Source organism: Penaeus monodon, chromosome 6 (assembly GCF_015228065.2).
Source record: "Penaeus monodon isolate SGIC_2016 chromosome 6, NSTDA_Pmon_1, whole genome shotgun sequence".
In the NCBI taxonomy this organism is placed as follows: Eukaryota; Metazoa; Arthropoda; class Malacostraca; order Decapoda; family Penaeidae; genus Penaeus; species Penaeus monodon.
In genome coordinates this window covers 57714122-57735690 of record NC_051391.1, presented here as the reverse complement: position 1 = coordinate 57735690, position 21569 = coordinate 57714122, and the positions used below count along the sequence as shown (strand labels likewise).

The following is a 21569-nucleotide window of genomic DNA, read 5'->3' as shown; positions in this document are numbered from 1 at the left end:
TATATATATATATTTATGTGTTGTGTGTGTTTGTGGTGTGTGTGTGTGTGTGTGTGTGTGTGTGTGTGTATATATAAAATATATATGATTTATATATATATATAAATAATATTGAAATATATATATATAAATATTTTATGAATTATATATATATATATTAATATATATATATATATAATATTATATATAATATATATATAGATATATATGAATATTATTATATATTTAATATATATTAATATATATATATATATATATATATATATATATATATATATATATATATATATATATCATAGATATATAATATATATATATATATTATGAATATATCTATATAATATATAGTTTAGATATATAATATATATATATATATATATATATATATATATATAAAAAAAAAATATATATGAATATATATATATATATATATATATTTATATATATATATTTATATATATATTTTTTGAGAATATGTATATGAAATAATATATATATATATGTAATATATATATATATTATATATATATAATATATATATATATGAAATATATATTATATATATATATATATATGAATATATATAATATATATATATATATAATATATATATATAGACTATATATATATTATATATATATATATATATATAATATATGATATATATCTATATAAATATATATATATTATATATATATATATCTATCATATATATATGAATAATATATATTATATATATATAAATATATATATTTATATATATATTATTATAATGAAATATATAAATATATATTATATGATATCTAAATATATATATATATATATGAATATATATATATATATCTATATATATATATATCTATATATATATAACTTGATAATATATATATATATATATCTATATATATATATATATATATATATATAATTATAAAGTACATATACACATACATACATATGATATAATATGATATGATATAATATAATATAATATACATATGTAAATATATACACATACATATATATTATGTACACATACATAAGGATTTATTATATATATACATATGTATTTATTACATATGTACATATATAATTTTGTATATGTGTATATATATTGCGTATATGTGTATACATATGTATATATGTATCCATCTACATATATGTATATATATGTACATATGTGTATGCGTGTGTGTGTATATACGTGTGTATATTGTATTATGTATGGTTATATTATATGGATATATACATATATATGTATACACACCAATTTGTTTATTGATTTATACATTTATTTATTTATTATACTGTATAACATCACTCCATTTTTGTTTATATTTCGTTTCTTAGTTATTTATCTCTATTCATTAGGGTAACGTTCACTCCCTATAACGTTTCCCCCCAAGGGTTTCTCAGCCGGGCTTTACCCCGAATAGTACCCGTGTTACTGGGTGTGTATAAGGGTAGGGGTATGGGAGGGGAGGGAAAAGGGAATTTGGGAATTATGAAGAAAGAAGAGAGGGGAAAGGAGGGAGAGGAGAGGTAGGTGGGAAAATGGCCGTGTTATTTACGATTATTCGGAGACGGAGGTGGTGTGAGTTGGGGCGAGAGGGGGGGGGGTAGTGGAGGTAATAGGAGAGGGGAGGGGGGAGGGGAATTGAAGAGAGCAAGAGGAAGGGGGAAGGGGGAGGGGGCCCGATCAAAGTCGGCTATTTTTAGGGGCGCGAGACGAGGCCGCATGGGCTGGCCGGCTAAATTTAATGTGAAATGACTGGGGAGTCTGCTGGTATCGCGTGTTGATTCGTGGTGGAGGTAGAGGTAGGGGGGTGGAGGTGATATGGATGAGGTAGAAGTGGGGGGGGGAGGGGTAGAAGTGGTAGTGAGATTCGGAAATCATAGTGCAGGAGGAGAAGAGTGAAAATGGGAGTAGAGGAGGTGGAGGCTGTTAACCACTTCCACTTTTTCTTTGGCTGTTTTTCAAATTAAGACCAGGTTGTTGTTAAGGCCTTTGTTTCATTGTAAACTAGTATACATCGCTGGTATACATTCGCGTAGACCTAATCGATATTATACAAGAAAATATGTATACATAGGCCACACTGCACACTCGTGCAACCTTTAAGATATATGTAAATGTTAAGATCTCTCACTTGAGCCAGATTTGTATGATTTGATAATTGGACAAGTGTGCTCTGATATATGTGTGTGTGTGTTTTAATGATATACTTCCAAGTGCGTAATTGTACACGCGTATACAGTCATGAGCATGAACACCCTCAGCCCCACATATCATACATCGCACGTGCTTGCATATTCAGTAACTCTTCCTTCCTAGCCCATTATTTTTTCTAGTTTTCTTTCTCTCTCTTTCTCACTTTGTCCTTCGTTATCTCTTTATCTTCCTTCCCCTCTCCCTTGTAGAAGGGGTGAAAAGGAAAAGGCTAACGGTGGGAAGGCTTGATGTGCTTGTTACGGGGTTAGGGGCCCCTGCTGCCGAGAGGCGATGGTGCGGGCGGGGATTATAACGTATTCGCCAAGCCATTTAGACACCTTTTCGAGCCTCGTGGAGTAGTGCGTCGGAGGACTTGATGGGGGGCTCTCTCACCTCGGGGGAGTGTCACTGCTGTGGCCTCGTCCCGAATGAGGTCGAGTGTCTGTTGACTTCTGGACTGTCTGGTGGGGGTGAGGGGGGTAGCTGTACTCGTATTGTTTGTTACTTATTGATGTTATTTTAGTAACGTATCAACTATTACTTCCTGTTACAGTTTTGTTATTAAACAGTTAGCGTTTTTGATATTGGTGCTGTAATAAGGATCGTTATTATTATATTTGTTATTGTTATTATTTATTATTTTTGTTCTTTTTATGAAAAAGTAATAGTAATTATTTGATTATTATTATAGTTATTATATTTTTATTTTATTATCGTTGTTATTATGCTAACAGGGATATGTGTCTCTCTCTCTCTCTCTCTCTCTCTCTCTCTCTCTCTCTCTCTCTCTCTCTCCCTCTCCCTCCCTCCCTCCCTCCCTCCCTCCCTCCTCCCTCCCTCCCTCCCTCCCTCCCTCCCTCCCTCCCTCTTTCCCTCTCTCCCTCTTTCCCCCCTTCATCCATCTCTCTCTTTCCATTTCTCTGTCATCTCTTCCCTTTCAATCTTTTGCGACGACTGAACTGTGCGGTCCTTTCCTACCTCTTAGTCTCTTGACTAATATCTCTTCCTGTTCCAGTGTTCCACTGTGTGTCTGTTGGGCGAACTGAATGTCTGCTTGTGTCCTGTCTTAAACGCGGCGTGAAGGAGAGCGAACCTGTTGCTTGGTTCTACACGTGGCCTAAAGTGGCTCGCACCCCTCCCCTCCTACCTTCACCCTCGCCATGAATGTATTCGTTATCAATTTTTCCTGTGTACATTATTGACTTCCATCTCCTTCTCTCCTCCCCCTGCCCTCCCCCATATTCTCTCTCTCTCTCTCTCTCTCTCTCTCTCTCTCTCTCTCTCTCTTTCTCTTTCCCTCTTTCCCTCCCCTTTTTTGTTTTTTTTTTTTTTATCCTCTTTCTCTTTCTCTGATCTCTTCTCTTTCTCTTTCTCTCTCTCCTCCTCTCTCTCCCTCTTCTCTCTCTTTCTTTTCTCTCTCTCTCTCATTCTCTGCTCCTTTCTCTCTCTCTACTCTCTCTCTTCCTCTCTCCTCTCTCTCGAATCTCCTCTTCTCTCGATCTCCTCTCTCTCACTCTCTCTCTCTCCTCTCTCCTCCTCTCTCCTCTGCCTCTCCCTCGTCTCTCTTTCTCTCTCTCTCATTCTCTCTCTCTTCTCTCCCTCTCTCTCTCTACTCTCTCTCTCCGTCTCTCCTCTCTCTCTCTTCTCTCTTCTCTCTCTCTCTCTCTCTCTCTCTCTCTCTCTCTTCTCTCTCTCTCTCTTTCTCTTTCTCTCTCATCCTCGCTCTCTCTCTCTTCTCTTTCCTTTCTTCTCTCTCTCTCTCTTTCTTTTCTTCTCTCTCCTCTCTCTTTCTCTCTTGTCTCGCGTTTCTCTCTTGTCTGTCTCTTTCTCTCTGTCTGTCTCTTTCTCTCTGTCTGTCTCTTTCTCTCTGTCTGTCTCTTTCTCTCTGTCTGTCTGTCTCTCTCTCTCTCTCTCTCTCTCTCTCTCTCTCCTTTTCTCTCTCTCTCTCTCTCTCTCTCTCTCTCTCTCTCTCCACATGTGACCGTCCAGCACATTTTCCGTAGAAAGTGTAATAAATGTATCTCTCCCTGTTTCCCCATATGAGTCCCTAGCAAGTGACCTTTTTTGATGGGGCGACCTTGGTTGATCGCAGTCGGGGAGTGACCTTCGATATTTGTATTGCTGCTACTTCTTTTGTTGCTACTACTACTACTATATCTACTTCTTTTACTACTACTACTGCTGATGTTATCATTTCTATTACTACTGCTGCTTCTACTTTTATTCCTACTGCTACAACTACTGCTGCTGCAACTATTATTGCCGCTGTTGCTGCTACATCTACTACTACTACACTACTATCATCATCATCCTTATTATAAATGATATTATTTTTATTATTACTATATCTTATTTATTATTATTATTGTTGTTATGATTATTATTAGTGTTATTATTGTTATTATTGTTGTTGTTGTTGTCGTTGTTGTTGCTGTTGTTGATTGTTATTGTTATTATCATTATCATTATTATTGTTATTATGTTTATTATTTATTATTATTATGATAGTTATTTTATTATCATCATCATCATCATCCCTAATACTTTTATTTTGTTATTGTCATTGTTTCTTTATGATTGTTATTGTTGTTGTGCCATCATCATTATCTTCGCCTGTTGTCATGAATTTAATCTCGGTTAAGGGGGGGGGCAGTGGAGGGCACTCTACGAAGCCGTCAGTTAGTTTGGCGAAAAGGATCGAGTGGGTTGACTAATGCAACGCAGGCCAGTCTCCTCCTAATGCCCTCAGGTCAGTCTCCTCTTAATGGCACGCATCGTCTCCTCTTAATGCACGCAGGTCAGTCTCCTCCTAATGCACGCAGGTCAGTCTCCTCCTAATGCACGCAGGTCAGTCTCCTCCTAATGCACGCAGGTCAGTCTCCTCTTAATGCACGCAGGTCAGTCTCCTCTAATGCACGCAGGCAGCTCCTCCTAAGCAAGCAGGTCAGTTCCTCCTAATGCACGCGGCCATCCCTCTTAATGCACGCAGGTCAGGTCTCCTCTTAATGCACGCAGGTCAGTCTCCTCGGTGGTAATGGTAATGATAGGAATGTATAATGATGATAACAATACTACTAATAATAATGATGTTAATAATGATGATAACAATAATATTAATAATAATAATAAGAAAATCATGAAAATAATAGTAATAATAATAAATAGAAATAATATTAATAATGATTATGATAATGATCATGATAGTTATACTGAAGGTGGTATTGGTTAGTGTTGCTGCTGCCGCCGTATAATCACTGTGCTAATTATCATTGCTATAATTATACATCATCATCACCATTGCCGTGAGTGCGAGGCCAAAGGGATGATAATGAGATAAGAGGAAGAGAAAAACTTGTAAAATCATGTTGACGAGGAGCAGGAAGAGAGAGAGGGAGAAAGCGATGAAAGAAAGGGATATGTAAAGAGGGGAATGAGAGAAGGGAAGCATCGGAGAAGGAGAAATACAAGTGGAAGTAGAAAAAGGGAGTGATGAAAATAACTATGAAAAAGAAACATCAGCAGGAGGCAAAGAAGGCGACGCCGACGAAGGCGGAGCAGAGGAGGAGGAGGCTTTAAATAGGCTCGCTGGGCTCCCGTGCCTGTGCGGCCGGGGGTCCGCGTTGCATGGTCCGTTCACGCCCACGGTCGCTGCCGCCCGCCACCGCCCGCGCCGCCGCGGTTTGAGGGAACTGCTGCGGGTCATGTCTCATTAAGTAGCCTCTCTTCATTGGCTGTGCTGTTAGGGTTATTCTCATTATTGTTATCATTATTATTGTTGCTGTTGCGTTATTGTTATTATTATTGTTAATGATATTAGTATTTTTGTTGGCCTCATAATCAGCATCATTATTATTACTGTTATTGCAATTATTGTTGCTATTGTTGTTGATGTTATTATTATTAGCATTACCCCTTATCAACATTAGGAACTTTGTTACATTTGTAGTTTGTTTACATTTGTTATAGTTTTATAAGTTAATAAGTTTAATAAGTTGGTCAGAAAGCTACAGAAAGAGAGACCCAGATTTACATTATATCACTAACCGGCAACTCTTGCTTGGCTTGGCCTGTCACCCTCAGCTGATCCACAGACTGCGTGTCTCTTATACAAGGGATTCTTACCCTTTCTCGCCTCAAGTCCGAAGGTCGCTATTAGCATGTCGTTTGCGCGTATAGCGGGATTTCCCCCCTCCCAATGCAAATTCCGGCTAAACGAAAGAAATTTTGATATGTAATGGAATAATAAGCGCCGGCGTGACGCTGCAGAGCGGTGATCGCAGCGCGGGAGTTGACGGGGATGTGGCTGCCGCTCGGGGGCGTCAGTCCCTGCAGGGTGTTCCAAGGGGCGCAGACACGTAGGCTCAGATACTGCACATGCGTGGTCACGCAAGCACACGTACACATGGCCGCACGCTCACAATCGTCTTGATATCAAATGTCACCTTGATGATGGGCGGAATGAACAACATTGTTTCCCCTTTCCCGCTCTTCTCCCTCCTCTTACTCCTCCTCCTCCTCCTCCTCCTCCTCCTCCTCCTCCACTTCCACCATCTAAAATACTTGGTCCCAATCCCCCATGCCGGCCCTCCCCCTTCCCGGTATGCCCATCAGCCTCCACGACGAATCTATATTTTCCCCGTTGGCATGTTTGTGTGTAGGACTTGACTCGCGGTGCCTGATGGGGGTTAATTGCGTCGATCGAGGGGGCGGGGGCGGCATGGGGGAGAGGAAGGAGAGGGGGAGGGGGTGGGTATAAAAAGAATTGGGAGGGGGAGGGTGTGGAGCGAAACAGTGCGTCGTGGTGTCACTGGGCATGCGGGAGGAGAAAAGGGAGGAAGGACAAGAAGTAGTGAATAGGAAGAGGCGGAGGGGGACGGAAGTGGCTGGCGAAGTTAGAGGGGAAGCGAGGGGCAGTGGTGATTGGACAAGGGAAAGGAAGAAATCAATTGCAAACAAGTTGACACAGAGCGAACAAACGGAGGAGACCACAGCCAGCCAGGGAACATAGAAATCGTGGAAGACCCGGCCCAGGGAGAGTCGGCAGCGCCTGCTAAAGCGAGACCTCGAGCCAGGTTGGAACACCAGGCCAAGTTTGACCTTTCCGCCCCCACAGTCAGTCAGCGAGGGAGTGGGGGGAAGGAGGGCGCAGGCTAGAGGCTAGAGGAAGGAAGGAGAGGAGGGGAAGAGGACTTGTGAGAGAGACCGGAAGAGGGAGAGGAAAGATGGTAGTGAACAGGGAAGTAGGGACAGGAGGAAAGAGGGTGGGGAGATGGAGGATGAAAAGAGAATGAAGGAAGGGCTAAGGGAGTAGAAAGTGAAAGAAGGGATTGGGAAGGAAAGTGAAGGAAGGGGCGAGAGTTGGTAGGGAAACAAGGAAAGGGAAGGGGGAGGGAAAATATAAAAGGGGGGAAAGGAAAGAGATGGTAGGGAGACGGAGAAAGGAAAGGGAGGAAGGAAAGAAGATAAGAAGGGGAGGGAGAAGGAAAGAAATGGTAGGGAGGTTGGAAAAGGGAGGAAGGAGGGAGAGAGGCAAGGTAGGGATGTGGATAAAGGGAAGTGGCCGCTGAAATAAGCTTTGCTGCGAAGGGAAATGAAGGGCGCCGCAGCAGGGGCGACTGACCCCCTCGACCTGCCTTGAGTGGAAGGGGCTTGGGCCGCTGCGGTCAGCAGGTCATGACGTTTTTTTCCGCCTTGGACCTCTGGCAGCGGGATAGCGTGTGCTGTCAGGTTATTGTACTACCTTTTCATCAGGTCACGATGCCAGTCTCTGCTGCAGTGCCACAGTGTCACCTGTTGCCTCTATCAGGTCACATTGCAGTGATATCAGGTCGCGTTGCTTTACGCTGGCTCACTGCAAAGCCCTTCCTCCTTCTTTCTTTTTTTCCGGGTTCGTGTCGTAATGAGAAGGCGATATAAAGGCCCCTTAATTCGGAATTGTGTGTGTTTTTGGTCTTGCGGGCTTCTTCTTGCGGGGGGGTCGGGGCTTGGGGGTGGGATTTTAGGTTCCATGTGCTTTTCCCCCCTTACCCCCCAGGGGTCGTTTTTTAAACTTTGTTTTTTGGAGGGGTTTCAATTGGATCTCGTTTTTTCTTCATGGGGTGTTCTATTTTTTTTTTATTAAACCCCCTGGTTTTTTTTTTCAGGTTTTTCTTTTTTTTTGATGAGGGGGGGTTGTCTAAGTGGCTGTGGATAAGTCTAAGAACAAACGTTCACTTAAACAGTATGGCCACCATAAACGGAGGAAAATAACGAGAACATAGAAATTATAAGTTTTTTTTTCGACGACGATTCTCCCTCACGTGGCGGCAAAAACAGGGAATCTCTTCTATCTCAAAGAGAGTGAATTTTTCTCACATTTTTTCCCCTTATAGATTCCCTGCTTACGGGTTTGGGGGAAACGGCGTTTTTCCCCTCTTCCTTCTCTTCTCTTTCTCTTTTCTCTCTCTCTCCTCTCTCTCTCTCTCTCCTTCCTCTCTCTCTCTTCCTCCCCTCCCCCCCCCCTTCCCCCTCCCCTCTCCTTTCCCCTTCTCTCTCTCTCTCTCCCTCTTTCTTTTCCCCCCCTCTCTCTTCCCTCTTCTCTCTCTTCTCTCTCTTTTTCTCTTTTTTTCCCCCTTTTCCCCTGATCGTGTGGATATTGGGAGGAGGGAAGAAGGAAGAGAGAAGGGGGAAAGAGAAGAGAAAATTTGTGATTTTTTAAATGATTTTAACATGTGCGTGCAGTTTTTTTTATTCCCTTTATTTCCCCGACTGGGTTTTTAATAATCTAACCTCTGAAAAATTTGGGGGTTTAAAAGGAGGCTTTTAAGGCCCCCTTTCTGTTTTAAAAGGGGGTGTCTGGGAAAAGTTTCGATGGGGAGAGAATGCGTCATTGCTTCTGTCTTGTTTTTATTTTCATTTTACCTTTAGTGATTATTGGACCAGCTGATTCGAGGCACCTCATTGGGTTGTTAGGGTTTTTAGGGTTTTTGTCACTTTTTCACGCATACCAACAACGCTCGTTAGTATTGTTTTATTACTATTATTATTATTGTTGTTCTTCTTGTTCTTGTTCTTGTTCTTATCATTATTAGTGTACCAACACCGTTCTTTGGTATTACTGACGTTGTTGTTGTTATTATTATTATAATGATTATTGTTATTATTGTTGTTGTTAATAGTTATTATGATTATTAATATAATATCTTTATTATTATTGCTGTTGTTGGTATTAATATTATTGCTGTTGTTGCAGCTGTTATTGTTTATTATTATTTTTTTTATTATTTTCATATGAGGTTTATATCAATGTATGGACTGATTATTATAGTTGTTGTTTTATTATTTTTTTAATATGAAAGATTATTGTGGTTTGGTGGTGGTATTGCTTTTGTGGTAGTCGTTATTTTTTAGATAATTATTCTTGTTACATTATCTATATCAAGTATTGTTCCTGATTACGGATGATTCTCTTCCCTTTTGAGAATGGCGACGCCGCTCTGGGGCGAGGAAGAGCTCTTGGGTGCGACGGTCGCCTTCTAACCTTGAGGGAAGCCTTACATTTGAGCCCCCCCCCTCTCCCTCTCCCCTCTCTCTCTCTCTCCTTTCTTCTCCTTTCTCTCTCTCTCTCCTTCTCCCCTTTTTCTCTCTCTCTCTCTCCCTTTCTTTCCCCCTCTCTCTCTCTTCCCTTTTTCTCCTCTCTCTCTCCTATCTTTTTTCTCTCTCTCTCCTTTCTTCTCTCTCTCTTCTCTCCCCCTTTTTTTTCTCTCTCTCTCCTCCTTTCTTCCTCTCTCTCTCTCCTTTTCTTTCCCCTCTATTTTTCTCCTTTCTTTCCCCTCTCTCTCCTTTCTTCCTTTTTCCTCTCTTCCCTTTCTCTCTCTCCAAAACTTTCTCACTTTTCTCCTCCCCCTTTCCCCTTCTCTCTCTCTCCTCTCTCCTTTCTCTTCTCTCTCCTCTCTCCCTCCCTTTCTTCTCTTCTCTCTCTCTCCTCTTCCTTTTCCCTTCTCTCTCTCTCTTTTTCCTCTCTCCCTTTCTTCTCTCTCTCTCTCTCTCTCCTTTTTTCTCTCTCCTCCTTTTCTTTTTTTTTCCTTTCTCTTCTCCTTTATCCTCCCCCCTTTTCCTTTTCCTTTCTTTCCTTTTTCCTCCCTCTCTTCCAAATTTTTTCCCCCTTTTCCCTTCCTTTCCCCCCCTTTTTCTCTGTTTCCTTTTTTTCTTCCCCTTTTTCCCCTTCATTTTTTTTTTTTTTTCCTTTCCTTTCCTCTTTTTTTTCCCCCCACCTCCCCTTTTAAATTTCATATTTTTTCCTTCCCCACCCCCCCTTCTTTTTTTTCCCCCTTTTCCTTTTCCCTTTTTTCCCCCCATTTTTTCCCCTTTTGCAGTTTTTTCCCCCTTCCTTTTCCCCTTTTTTCCCCTCTTTTCCCCTCTTTCTGGTTTTTCCCTTTTTTTTTTCCCCCTTTTCCCTCCTTTTCCCCTTTTTTTTTAAAAAAAACCTTTCCCCCCCCGCCCCCCCATCCCCCCCCCCCCCCCCCCCCCCCCCCCCCCCACCCCCCACCCCCCCCCTCCCCGGTTTCCCCAACCCCTTTCCCCCATTTTCCCCTTTTGATTTTTCCCCCCCCCCAAAAAAAAAAAAAAAAACCCCCCCCCCCCCCCCCCCCCCCCCTTTGAAACCCCCTTTCCCCCATTTTTCCCCAAATTTGTCCTTCTCTCTCTCTCTCTCTCCTTTCTTCTTTGTTCTCTCTCTCCTTTCTTCTCTGTTCTCTCTCTCCTTTCTTCTCTGTTCTCTCTTCTCTCTGATGCCTTCTATCGTTAATTTTTTTCGCTTAGTAGCAGGCGATAGTCGTCGTCTTAGGTTGATGTCTCCGCGGCACCAATCTGCCGTATTTAATCGCGGATTCAGCGTGCATTTGTGCGTGCGCGTGAACGAGCAAGCAGGTGCTGCGTTCCAGATTTTTATCGCCGCCATGTGGCCGGTGTCGCTGTCTCGGCAGCGCGGACGAGTTGTTTGCCGTCAGTGTGTTGCGAGAGTTTTTCGGGGTTCCTCCGAGTTGAGAGCGCCCGATAAATCGGATTTTAGGAGTTCCTCTTTGGGAAATCATTGCGTGTCATGAGTTGAGAGGGAATCTTTCTGGGCGTCTTACAGAGCTTTAGGGAGTCGGGGTCAGCGGGGAATGGCGGACGAGCTCCTCTCGGTTTCCCTAAAGTAGGTAATTCGAGGGAAATCGGGAGTGACTGACTTCAGCGGCGAGGCATCGAGGCCCAGCGTTCGTGATTCTAGTGAGAGACTTTTGCCGAGTCTTGAGGGTGACTCGTGCATGAATCGTCACTCACGAGCGTCCGCAGCGGGAACCCTTGGCGGCGGTGTGCAACGCCGGTGACCTGGGCGCCCGCGCTTCCGGAGCGCTGCGATGCTGGTATGGCCGGAATTCGCCTTTTCCGGGAGGGTGGGGCGAGGGGGCTCTGTCAGCTTCCTCCCCTCTGTTATGATGAGAAATTTAGAAGGAAAAGGGGAAAGAGAAGGCAGGTATAGACAAACGCGCGCGCGCAAACACACACACACACACACACACACACACACACACACACACACACACACACACACACACACACACACACACACACACACACACACACACACACACACACACACAAACAGATACAGGCAAACAGATACAGACAGACACAAACAGACACAGACATACAGACAAACAGACATAGACTGATGGACGGACACACAGAGAGAAAGGGGCGTGTGAGACGGAGAGGGAACGACCTTTCGACGGTTTACTCTTATGCCATTTGTTGCTCGATTTGACATTTAGAAGTTGCAAGAGCCCTCCCCTCTACCCCTTCCCCTATTAATTCCCGTTCTTTGTATCCCTCCTCTCTCCTCTCTACTCCTACCCCGGCCGCCTCTCCCTTTCCCCCTTACCCATCCCCCTCCCCCTCCCTACCTTCCCCCTCTCCCTACCTTCCCCCCTCCCTACCTTCCCCCTCTCCCTACCTTCCCCCTCTCCCTCTCTAGGCAAACATCGCATCGCCCGTGCAACGCTGTCAAAAACAACGTTAAAGCGCCTGCTCCCCCCCCCCCCCACTCTCTCTCTCTCGCTCTCTCTCTCTCTTCGCTCCTCTCTCTCCTCTCTCTCGCTCTTCTCTCTCCTCCTCTCTCTCTCTCTCTCCTCTCTCTCTCTCTCTCTCTCTCCTCTCCTCTCTCTCTCTCTCTCCTCTCTCTCTCTCTCTCTCTCTCTCTCTCTCTCTCTCTCTCTCTCTCTCTGCTTCCTTCCCTCCCTCCCTTCCTTCCTCCTTCCACCCCATATCATCTACTTCTTTTCTGTTTTTGTCTGTTTTATGTTTGTTCCTTTTATCTATCTTTCCCTCTCCATCTTCACTCTAGTAAAGTCCATGTTCCTCTCAGGGTATGGAAATAATTGACACACACACACACACACACACACACACACACACACACACACACACACACACACACACACACACACACACACACACACACACACACACACACACACACACACAGACTGACGGACGGACACGCAGAGAGACAGACACACAGACAGACAAACAAAGGAGGGATCTGCCCCCTGCCCCTTCCCCCTCACACACAACCTCGGCGCTTCCTTTTAAACTTTTTAAATCCCCGCCAGACTAGTTTGTTGCCCCCTCCCCCCTCTGTGCTCCCGCTGCGCCTTCTTGTTATATAACCGTTTTAAATCCTCTCGTGGTTATTCCACCGTAAGACCTCCGCCTTCTCCCTCCTTTTCCTTCTTCTTACCCTTACCTTCCATCATTCCTGACTCTCTTGTATGCTCTCCCGTTTTTTGTTCTACTGCCGTATTCTTCTCCTTTCCCCTGCTTTTCCACTTTTTTCTCTTCTCCCGTTTCTGTGATTACTTGACCTTGTCGGTATATCTTCGCGTGTTGCAAGTGAGGGACTAAATAGGTGTAATAAAGAGAATGAGTAGAGTGAGTGAGAGCTAGAGACGGACACACAAACAGGTAGACAAAGGCTCAAAGACAGGCAGACAGACAAACACTGAAAAGATGAAGCGAAAGCGAGACTCGTTTGATAATTCCGTCCGCCGCGCTGCCTCTGCCACGGAATGGTGTAGAAAGTAGACACGGTGAGGAGGGGGGGGGCGAGGGAAACAGGGAGAGGCTGGAGTCCTCGTCCCCCCTTCTCTCCTTTCGCGGTCGGAGGTAGGGGGAGAGTAGAGGGGGGAAAGGGGAGTTGTTTGGACCCTCTCATCCCCCTTTTTGCGAAGTCGTGAGCAGGGGAAGAGAGAGAGGGAAAAGGCAATCCAGGAATCGAAAGGCCGGGGTTACGCCGCCCCCCGGGAGGAAGAGGAGGAGGAGAAGGGAAGAAAGCTGAAGATTTTCTCTCTCTCTCTCTCTCTCTCTCTCTCTCTCTCTCTCTCTCTCTCTCTATATATATATATATATATATATATATATATATATATTTATATGTAATATATGTTATATATGTATATATATGTATATATAGTATATATATGTATATTATATATATATATTTATATATATATATATATATATATATATATATATATATATATATCGTTGCTTCTGCCTTTCTCTCCACCTCCCTTTCTCCCTTCCTTCATTCCCCTCTCTCCCTCTCTTTTTCTCTCCCCTCGTCCCCTAGTTGTTGCTATGGTAACGAGGGGCTACGCTGCCTTTTACGCCCCCCCCCCCGTCCCCAGCATCCGCTTTGATGTGGCACTGCACAGCGGTCGAAATTAGTGGGGGGGGGGCTGTAAAGAGAGGGTCGCCCCCCCCCCCCATCCGCCTCGCGACTTACCTTACGCACGACCACATTCGAGGGTTCGAACGGAGCGGGGGGGGGATGCTTATTCATGTATACACACACTTACGCACTCCCCAGCCCCCCCCCTCCTCTCTCTCTCTCTCTCTCTCTCTCTCTCTCTCTCTCTCTCTCTCTCTCTCTCTCTCTCTCTCTCTCTCTCTCTCTCTCTCTCTCTCTCTCTCCCTCCTCCCTCCTCCCTCCTCCCTCCCTCTCTGTCTCCCTCTCCACTTCTCCTTTTTTGCTTCCTTTTAGCAGAAAGTTCCGATTGGCCGGAGGTTCTGGTGATTGATAGTGTTTGTTTATAATGCTTGAGTGCTTGGAGGATTTTATTTGGAAGTGTGGAGGAGGAAGGGGAAGGGGGAGAGAAGGAACAAGAGAGGGAGGGGAGGGGGAGGGAGGCGAAAGGGGAGGTTAAGGAGGGGAGAGAATAATAATAATCAGAAGAAGCAGAAGCAGAAGAAGAAAAGGAAGAAGGAGGGGGTAAGGCGAGGGCGGCGATGGGGTGAGAGAGGGAGGAAATGGATAGCGAGAGAGAGTGAGCGAGCGAACGAGAGAGGGAGGAAGGAGAGGAAAGAGAGGGAGGGCGCAGTGTTTTGGTCAAGTGAATTAGTATGAATATAAAATAATTTAACAGGAACAAGTTGATATTAATAGACTTAATATTTTGTTATGTTATGATTTTATTGCGGACGGTTCAACCTTAGAAAACGTTATGCTCGAGGTCGTTGGTTGATTACGAACGGAGCGCGCACCAAAGACCTTCACCTTTTTCGAATATAGGCCAGTCATATTGTTAGCCTTGTTTGCAGTTATTTTTTTCCTTAATGATAAAGTACATTTCCCCATTTTGATAATATTATAATATTCCCATCTTTTTGTTTTTTATTATTCTCTCAAGGCTCTCAGTCATTTTTGGTGCGATGAAAGATAGAAAGCAGGGGCAACACCGCGAGGGCAACACTGCGACATGACGCCTACCCACTGCTGATTGTTCGACTGACTGACTGCTCGACTGCCTGCTTCCCTGCCTGCCTATGTCCACCCCCCACCCCCCACCTCTCTCTCTCTCTCTCTTTCTCATTCTCTCTCCCTCTCTCTCTCTCCCTCTCCCTTTCCCTTTCCTTTTCCCTCTCCCTTTCTCTCTCCCTCCCTTTCCCTCCCTTTCCCTCTCTCTCTCTCTCTCTCTCTCCTCTCTCTCTCTCTCTCTCTCTCTCTCTCTCTCTCTCTCTCTCTCTCTCATTCATCCTTTCACTTTGAGACATGGCGTACCTCCCATGAAGTATTTGCGTGTCGGGTAAAGCTTACGGGCGGTGAATGGAAAGGGTAGGAGTTTCTTATGGGGACGGGAGGGGGCGAAGGTGCCAAGTGGGTCTGGAGCCGAAATGAGGAAGGGCCGCGAAGAGAGGAGGTGGTTGGTGGCGGGGCTACTGCGGCGCCGTTGCTCGAGGAGACGACGATAGGCTTTGGCGCAGGTCGTGGGGCGTCGGGCACGGAAGGGGAGGGACTGATGTTTGGGCTGGCGTGCGGACGAGGGCGGCGAGAGCATCTTGGTGGCGAATGCTGTAAACCCTGGCCGATAAGTGTGGGTGGAGAGGGAGGCAGGTGGAGGGCTGGGTGACGGGGTGGGGTGGCGCGAGGTAGTGATGTATCGCTGCAGGGGAGAAGCTGTTTACCTGTTGGTTTTGGAGGGAGATGCACCGGCTTGCCTCCTACCCCATCCCCTTATTCTCTCCCGTCTCACTATGACACTCCTCCATCGCGCACCCAGGGCTGTGTTCCATGCCCTCCAGCTATATTTATGGGACTGACTATACCCATCCCCCGTTCCCCACGCTTTCCCACTCCCCCATCCCCCACTTTCTCCCACCCCCTTCCCTCCTCTAATCCACACCCCTCCCTTCTCCCCATGCCCCTAAATGTATCGGTAGGCCTGGCAGGCAGATCAGATGAGTCGAGGCCGGCGGTGGCGAGCTGAACATTCTCGCACAGATGTCTTTGATGTGGTTTCCTTATCTCAGGAATTGTCTTCGCTAGTTTTCTTCTTTCGCGTCACGCCTCTCTCTCTTCTATTTCTCTCGTTGTGTTTTCCATTTGTTTCATTTTCTCCTCCGCCAAACATGCCGGTGTTCCGAGGCAGCTTTAGCGTTTTATTATTGACTTCTACGTCACTAATGACCCTTCACACGTCGCTTAAGAGACATCTTCAAAACCATCAGTTGGCTTACGTCTCCTATGAAAAGACTGCTGCCATTTGATTCTCTTCAGAATAATAACGCACGCAGGTATGTCTGCGAAGGGGGGGGGGCAAGGTCATCTGTTGTGCGAAAGGTCAGCTGAGAGGATAAATCACGTGTATGGCAAGATGGGAGTAGAAGGGCGTGGGGGCCGGTGGTCATAGGGCTGGGGTAAGAGAGGATGGGGGTAAATGTCCCTTGTTTACTCAGCTGAGAATAGGGATCGGACAAGGGGGAGGCCGGCAGGGAGTGATAGAGAAGCAAAGCCGGTCGTGATCTCTCTATCAATCTCTCCCCCTCCCTCGTATGAGTCAGAATTCACAGCTTCATGGGTCACACAGGACTTGGACTCGCCCCTCGCTCAGACGATTCGCTAGTCGCACTTCGACGACTAATCATGTCCTCACCTCCTCACCGACTCGATATATAGACCTTTAAAGGTCCGACCCTTCCAAGCCCTATTACCTACAAAGTTTAATTGCCCGGGGTGAGGAGAAGGGATGGGGGAGGGGGTGGGGATGGGCGTTTGGAATAACAGGAGCTTACCGATTATTTATAAGGGGGAGAGGGGAAAGGTAGGCGGATTGGAATAGGAAAGGGATAGGCGCTGGTGGTGGCTCGAGATTGGTTACTTAGACTCGTCTTGTGATTTCTGAACAGGAATGATTGAAAACGCCCTTTATTTCTCATCATTCGTACTTTAAGATGTGATGGTTATTGCTGTTTTTGTTGATGTTTTACTTCTCCTACCGTTGTATATCGTCATCAGATACGATTCACCTATTTTGCCGTGAGTGGAAATGCGAGGATGAGGCAAAGCAAGTGCTTTTATTAGCGCGATTGTGAGGGACGAGTATGGAGGCAGCGTGACCTCGGGCGTGCCTTAAGCCTGAGCTTGGCTTGCCTTTCGCGGAGGAAATCCCATATACCTCTTATGCCTAGGTGGGATGCTGCTCGGATAATGTTACTAGGAGGAAATTTTGCTTGTTTATTGGATTACAATGTATTCGGGTCTTATTTTTAAAATCACATTTACTGTACATAATTATGTGTGTGTGTTTATGTTCATATCAAGTGTTTAGTGTGGAGTAAGAGATGGTGACGATAAAATGTAAAGATGGCAAAGGCAAAGGAATTAAGGCTGGCGCAGGAGGACGAGGACGAGGACGCGGAGGGGGGAGAGGAGGGGGAGGGCTATATGTAGGAAAGGGCAGTTACGTTGGCACAAGCATGCGTGCATTTCAGCTGATACCCAGTTCCCGAGCGGGTATAAGATTCAGAAAGAGAGAATGAGCGAGTAAGTGAGAGAGAGTGCAAAAGCAGAACTTGAGGGTACGAGTGTGAGAGCGAATGTGCTGGACGGATTTTCCTCAGGGTCACACGTAGAGAGAGAGAGAGGGAGGGAGGGAGGGGGAGAGAGAGGGAGAGGCAGGCAGGCAGAAAGACACAGACAGACAGACAGACAGACAGACGACAGACCAGACGACAGACAGACAGACCGACAGACGACAGACAGACAGACAGACAGACAGACAGACAGACAGGTCCGGTTAGGCAGGCCGCTTGGCCCCGCCAGACGAGTAAAGCTTGGTGGATGTATATGTATTTATATATCTAATATAATATATATATATTTATATATATATATATATATATATAATTTATATATTTATATATATTTATAATGTATTTATTTATATATATATTTATATATAGTTATATATATATATTTTTATATATGTATTATATATATATAATATAGATTATTATATATATATATAATATGTATATATATTTATTTATATTATATATGTTTATATTTATTTAGATATTATGTATATTTTATATATATTTTATTTATATATATTATATATATATATATATTTATATATATATATTTTATATATATATATTTATTATTATTTATATAGATATATATAATATATATATATATATTTATTTATATAGAGATACTATAATATATATATATATATATATAATATATATATGATATATATCTATATATATATATATTATATATATATATAGATGGGGGGGGGGGTCTGACAGAGAGAGTGAGATAGATAGAGATATTTATAGGGAGAACGAAGGAGATGGAAATAGATATAGAGATGCAAGTAGTGATAGAGGCTGAGAAAGATATAGATAAATTGTGATTAGGAGAGAAAGTGAGAGAGGGTCGTGGGCGACAGCGAGAGAGAAAAGGGGAGGGAGGGAAGGGAAGGGAAGGAGGGAGGATAGGGATAGGGAGAGAGTATGTGTATCCTTTATGCAACAACGTATACATTTATACTCATTTTATATCAGTGTATGTATCATCAGGACAGAGAAGAGAGGGGAGAGAAGAACCCCCCTCGCCGGTCCCCCTGCCCCCTCTCAGGGCCCCCTGCCCCCTCGCCGGTCTCCCTCCCCTTCTCGGGTCCCCCTGGCCCCCTGTCTGTTCCCCTGGCCCCCTCTCAGGTCCCTCTGGGGCCCCCTCTCAGGTCCCCCTGCCCCCTCTCAGGTCCCCCTGCCCCCTCTCCGGTCCCCCTGCCCCCTCTCAGGTCCCTCTGCCCCCTCTCAGGTCCCCCCGGCCCCCTCCTCAGGTCACCCTGCCCCCTCTCAGGTCCCTCTGCCCCCTCTCAGGTCCCCCTGCCCCCTCTCAGGTCCCCCTGCCCCCTCTCAGGTCCCCTGCCCCTCTCCGGTCCCCCCTGTCCCCTCTCAGGTCCCCCTGCCCCTCCGGTCCCCCTGACCCCCCTCAGCCGGTCTCCCTGGCACCCCTCTCAGGGTCCCACTGCCCCTCTCAGGTTCCCCCTGACCCCCTCGCCGTCCCCCTGCCCCCCTCTCAGGTCCCCGCACACTCTCAGGTCCCTCTGCCCCCTCTCAGGTCCCTCTGCCCCCTCTCAGGTCCCCCTGCCCCCTCTCCGGTCCCCCTGCCCCTCTCAGGTCCCCCCTGCCCCCTCTCCGATCATATCCCCCTGCCCCTCAGGTCGCCCCTGGCCCATCTCAGGTCCCCTGCCCCCTCTCAGGTCCCCCTTACCCCCTCGCCGGTCTCCCTTCCGCCCTCTCAGGTCCCCCTGCCCCCTCTCCGTCCCCCTGCCCCCGTCTCAGGTCCCCTGCCCCCTCATCAGGTCCCCTCTGCCCCCTCGCAGTCCCCCTGCCCCCTCTCAGGTCCCCCTGCCCCCTCTCAGGTCCCCCTGACCCCTTCTCCGGTCTCCCTGCCCACCTCTCAGTCCCCCTGCCCCCTCTCATGTCCCCTGCCCCCTCCTCCGTTCCCCCTGCCCTCTTCTCGTCCCCCCCTGCCCACCCTCTCGTCCCCCTGCAACCCTCTCTCCGTCCCCCTGCCCCCTCTCAGGTCCCCCTGCCCACTCTCCGTCCCCCTGCCCCTCTCAGTCCCTCTGCCCCCCTCTCAGGGGGTTCCCTCTGCCCCCCTCGCCGGTCCCCTGCCCCCTCTCAGGTCCCCCTGCCCCCTCTCAGGTCCCCCTGCCCCCTCTCAGGTCCCTCCTGCCCCCTCTCAGGTCCCCCTTCCCCCTCTCATTCCCCCTGCCCCCTCTCAGGTTCCCCCTGCCCACCTCTCAGGTCCCCCCTGCCCCTCTCAGGGCCCCCTGCCCCCTCCAGGTCCCCTGCCTCCCTCTCGGTCCCCCTGCCCCCTCTAATGTCCCCCTGCCCTCTCCGTCCCCCCTGCCCCCTCTCCGTCCCCCTGCCCCTCTCAGGTCCCTCTGCCCCCCTCAGGCCCCCTGCCCCCTCTCAGGTCCCCTCCCCCTCTCAGTCCCCCTGCCCCCTCTCAGGTCCCCTGCCCCCTCTCAGGTCCCCCTGCCCCTCTCAGGTCCCCCTGACCCCTCTCGGGTCCCCCTGCCCCCTTCGGCCCGGTCTCCCTAGCCCCCCTCTCAGGTCCCCCTGCCCCCTCTCCGGTCCCCCTGCCCCCCTCTCCGGTCCCCCTGCCCCCTCTCAGGTCCCCCTGCCCCCCTCGCCGGTCTCGTCTCCCTGCCCCCCCTCTCAGGTCCCTGCCCCCTCTCCGGCCCCGCCCCCGCTCATCAGGTCCCTCTGCCCCCCTCGCCGGTCTCTCTGGCCCCCCTCTCAGGTCCCCCTGCCTCCCTCCTCGGTCCTTCCCTCTGCCCCCTCTCAGGTCCCTCTGCCCCCTCTCAGGTCGCCTCTGCCCCCTCTCAGGTCCCCTGCCCCCTCTCGAGGGTCCCCTGCCCCCTCTCAAGGTCCCCCCTGCCCGCCCTCTCAGGTCCCCCTGCCCCCTCTCAGGTCCCCCTGCCCCCTCTCAGGTCCCCCTGCCCCCTCTCAGGTCCCCCTGCCCCCTCTCCGGTCTCCCTGCCCCTCCCCTGTTTTACCTCATGTTGCACCTGTCAGTCTTCATAGACATCTGTCACGCGTGCTCTTAATCTGCCGTAGGTGCACCGCCCGGCTCAGCGCCTTTGTTTTCGCCTTTTCTCGCGCGCCGCGCACTCCCCGCAGCTTAGTATGGGTTTCGCGACCCATGTGTTTTTCAAACTTTATTTTGTGTTTGTTTATTTGCATTTATTTTTCAGATCTCCCTCCCTCCCTCCCCCTATCTCCCCCCTCCCCCCTCTCTCCCTCCCTCTCCCCCTCTCCCTTTCCCTCCCTCCCCCCCCCTCTCTCTCTCTCTCTCTCTCTCTCTCTCTCTCCCTCTCTCTCTCTCTCTCTCTCTCTCTCTCTCTCTCTCTCTCTCTCTCTCTCTCTCTCTCTCTCTCTCTCTCTCTCTCTCTCTCTCTCTCTCTCTCTCTCTCTCTCTCTCTCTATCTATCTATCTCTCTCTCTCTCTCTCTCTCTCTCAACCCACTCGCGAAAGAGCAAACAAACGTTTACCGTCCTGATCCCCCCCCCCCGCCTCTCACCCCCACTGATCCCCATTTTCATTCCATTTTCTTTCATTCCGTAATTTCTTCCTCCTCTTTCCACATAGGGCCGCGGAGGAGGAGCCTCTGCGAGGCCACAAATCCGCCCTATTTGCCTATTATTACCGCCCCAGATTTCACGAAATTGCCCGTTAAATTGTCACTCTCCCTTCTCTGACTGCCTCCTCCTCCCCCTCCCCTTATGCCTCCTCCCCTCCCCCTCCCCTTATGCCTCCTCCCATCCCCCTCCCCTTATGCCTCCTCCCATCCCCCTCCCCTTATGCCTCCTCCCATCCCCCTCCCCTTATGCCTCCTCCCCTCCCTCCCCCCCTTATGCCTCCTCCCATCCCCCTCCCCTTAATGCCTCCCCCCCTCCCCTCCCCTTATGCCCCCCCCCACCCCCTCCCCTTATGCCTCCTCCCTCCCCCTCCCCTTATCCTCCTCCC

The 21569-nt window shown here is 47.3% G+C and overlaps 1 protein-coding gene across 1 annotated transcript; it reads left to right on the top strand.

Moving 5' to 3' along the window:
* Positions 1-6509: 6509 nt before the first annotated feature.
* On the top strand, positions 6510-20140 carry LOC119574101 (vegetative cell wall protein gp1-like). The gene is made up of 4 exons (XM_037921176.1): positions 6510-6567; positions 7179-7324; positions 18928-19128; positions 20069-20140. Exons 1-4 carry the CDS (start codon positions 6510-6512, stop codon positions 20138-20140), a joined length of 477 nt encoding a protein of 158 aa, XP_037777104.1.
* Positions 20141-21569: the final 1429 nt, after the last annotated feature.